This window comes from Vespula vulgaris, chromosome 6 (genome assembly GCF_905475345.1).
Source record: "Vespula vulgaris chromosome 6, iyVesVulg1.1, whole genome shotgun sequence".
In the NCBI taxonomy this organism is placed as follows: Eukaryota; Metazoa; Arthropoda; class Insecta; order Hymenoptera; family Vespidae; genus Vespula; species Vespula vulgaris.
In genome coordinates this window covers 3,876,923-3,880,000 of record NC_066591.1, presented here as the reverse complement: position 1 = coordinate 3,880,000, position 3,078 = coordinate 3,876,923, and the positions used below count along the sequence as shown (strand labels likewise).

The 3,078-nt window shown below is 25.9% G+C and overlaps 1 protein-coding gene across 1 annotated transcript; it reads right to left on the bottom strand.

Annotated features, from left to right (window-relative positions):
- Positions 1-487: 487 nt before the first annotated feature.
- LOC127064666 (mediator of RNA polymerase II transcription subunit 27-like) lies at positions 488-2,125 on the bottom strand. The gene is made up of 4 exons (XM_050996067.1): positions 1,615-2,125; positions 1,445-1,540; positions 873-1,173; positions 488-757 (listed from the first exon to the last, which is right to left on the bottom strand). The coding sequence occupies exons 1-4, from the start codon at positions 1,770-1,772 to the stop codon at positions 596-598; spliced, it is 717 nt and encodes a 238-aa protein (XP_050852024.1). The 5' UTR covers positions 1,773-2,125; the 3' UTR covers positions 488-595.
- Between the last annotated feature and the right edge of the window lie 953 nt (positions 2,126-3,078).

Genomic DNA, 3,078 nt, shown 5'->3' with positions numbered 1-3,078 from the left:
CGCGTGAAATATGAAATAAGTTTAATTTATTATATCTATGACTTAATTTTCGCCGACACTAGCTCCATCTGGAACGAACTTTTCAGTGACTTTAACAATTGACAAGACAGTTTTCTTTTGCATTCCGACGAGTGAACATCGTGACTCTCTATCTAATTTTAAACAAAATTGTGTTGTGAAATAAAAAGTTATTGAAGACAAGTGCGTGAGGAAATTATTAAGACATTAACCTACAACAAGCGGATGCAGCAGAGCAGAACTTCAAATAGAGTAGTCGCGCAAAAAAACAACCGATCTCCTTCTGATATTTTAGTCATATTTTACACAAGATACAAAATGAGTTAGTTACATAAAGTGTTAGTTGCGGCAGGCAGGTTATATCAACGTAATAACTGTAAGTTTTTATAAATTTATTTATTAATACATTAAGATAATCGAAAAGTTTACAAAGATTAATTAAAAAAAAACAAAATTATTGGTTATCTAATTAGTTATTTAATCGATTATCTTAATTAACCTCCAAAAAAGTGCTAACTATCGTGATGCAAATAATAACTCAAAATGCCGTATAAAGAAATGTAGAAATTCTAATGTCTTATCTTGCAATAGAGGAAGAAATATTGTTTGGTTTACATTCCTCGTGATATGCTTCGCCATTATGAAAATCTCTCCAAGTTGGAGGTGAGAATTTGTTTAGATGTAAACCACAATGCTTACATGGTTCAATAAACAGATTGATTAAAGTATGAAACCAAATCTAGAAAAAAAAAATGTATATATTCTTATAAGTAATGTGATTTTAATGATCTTATATTATTTTTGTTTTATTTGCGATAAAGATTGCGATTTATCTTATAAAAAATTCATATTACCATAAACGATTGTACACCTAATTCAGGATATTCTACAGAATCAAAATGTAGTATTGCAGCAAGAGCATTTTCTGTTACTTTTCTGAAAACTTTATGCCTTGATTGTGTCCACAAATCTATTGATTCTTCATAACCTTTTACAACAATCCATTCGATCATCATACCTCTAATTATTATTACCGCCTTTAAAATGTATCCTAATGTAATATCGAATGATATATCTGACTTAACCGAGTTAGAGGCAGATATTGTCATATCACCAAAAAATTGAGTTAAGGTAGTCATCATATAATTGATTTGCCTTCAAACAAGATTAAAATTTTTGTTATACTATATATATATATATATATATTTATATGATGAACGTAAAATTTATTATTATTACAAAAGACTTTGCACATTGTAGAAGTACATTATAATTACTAGTTTAAACTCTACTTCTCTTTACTCCACTGATATTTGTATAATATTTTTTTAATGAATATTGGTTAAGTAACGTTTGAACGTCATTATACTAATGAACTTTATCTATCTATTTATAATTGTTAATAAGAAAATTATAAAATGCTTGCCTTTTCTCTGCACTTTGCTGATTAAAATTATTCATGCGTTCCAAATGTAATGGATGTGATAGCGGTTTTAAATTTTTAATCTTTCGAACTACATTCCTGAAAAATTTGTATATATTATACGAATACTTATTTCCACGTTGAAATAAAAAGTACAAAACTAAATCGCACACCTTAAATTCATGTTAACTGTTGATAATAATCCTTGTAAACACGTAACTTGTTTATTCTGCTCTCCATGTAAATCATTTAGAAAAATTCCAAAAACACGATCAACGTTAGAACGTAATACTGTAATTGCTATCAATGCTGCTTGTAATTGTTCCATCATTTATTTTTTTAATAATGAATAATAAATATACGATTAAGATGTAAGCAAACGCAATCAACATCAGTGAGGTTACGTTATCACACTCTTTAGTAGTTAAAATTTTGAACTAAACTATGTAACCGATTTTACTGTATATATCAAATTTTTTTTTATACGAAATCGCTCAGTTTAAACGAAGAACGGCGAAACATTCAAAATATATACCTAGGGAATAAAATTTTAATAATAGTTTACAAAACTATTAATTGATTTCATTAGTATCAGACATTCATCAGTATATTGTAATTTGGCTTTAGCCTGTGTCAAAAACGTAGGAAAACATGAATTTTCGAAAATGCAAAATTTAATGTTAGTGTTCTACATTGATAATTTCAATTAACGTTCGATATTGAATAAATATTTCGAACGAAGATATCGAATTAAAGCGTATAGTACATTTAGCAGATATATCCCTATGTTTCTCAAGAGATGTGATCGTCGCTGATTGGCTGGTGCTCTATTTATGAAATAGTTACATATATATAAAAGGTAAGTTGTAAATAATCGCAATAGAAACTTCCTAGAATAATATTTCTGACAGTTGGAAGTGTATTATTAAAGAGTTTCTTTAAATCTTATCTTTTAAAAATCGTACAATATGTACGTAATTCTAATTTCAGAAAAATATTTATTTGTAAGTATAATATATTTATTTGTAAAAAAAAAAAACTTTCGTTCAGATTATAACAAGTAATATTTTTTTTTTATTACAAATTTCTTTCTAACCAACTTAAATTTATAAATCATGATAATGGATTCTTTTATTGAGATAAAAAAATCCATGTGTGCGTGAGTGAGTGTGTGTATTAATAAAAAAATTATATAAATTTCGCGATAAAAATATTTTTAAAACCTTTTTTTTTTTTTTTTTTTTTTTTTAAACAAAATAGATTCAGTTCCAGAATTTGTGGACATGATCATAATCGTATTATAATTATTATCTGTTAATCGGCCGAAGAAATTTTTTTCTTCTTCTTTTTTTCTTTTAATTTCGTTGTCTCTAAATATTCTTAAATATCTCGAATTTACGAATAATTTTCTTTTTAGTTTTCTATTGTTTCAAAGTTTTAATACGAATAGTGAAAAGTTTTATAATTTTTTTCGCATGACGATTATAATTGTCAAATATATTTAACAGATTAATAAAGACAGGATTTATAAAGAAAAAATAATATTATACTATTTTGTATTAGGATATAAAAAATATGATCTTTTTTTTTTTTTTTTTTTTTTAAAGGATCCATGGTACAAAAAGAAAATGGCAGAA

Excerpts from the sequence above, each read along its gene's own strand:
- LOC127064666 (XM_050996067.1), bottom strand. The coding sequence starts at position 1,772 with ATGATGGAACAATTACAAGCAGCATTGATAGCAATTACAGTATTACGT. Across the intron at positions 1,541-1,614 it reads ACAGTTAACATGAATTTAAG|GAATGTAGTTCGAAAGATTA; the intron begins GTGTGCGATTTA and ends CAAATTTTTCAG. Across the intron at positions 1,174-1,444 it reads CAGCAAAGTGCAGAGAAAAG|GCAAATCAATTATATGATGA; the intron begins GCAAGCATTTTA and ends TCTTGTTTGAAG.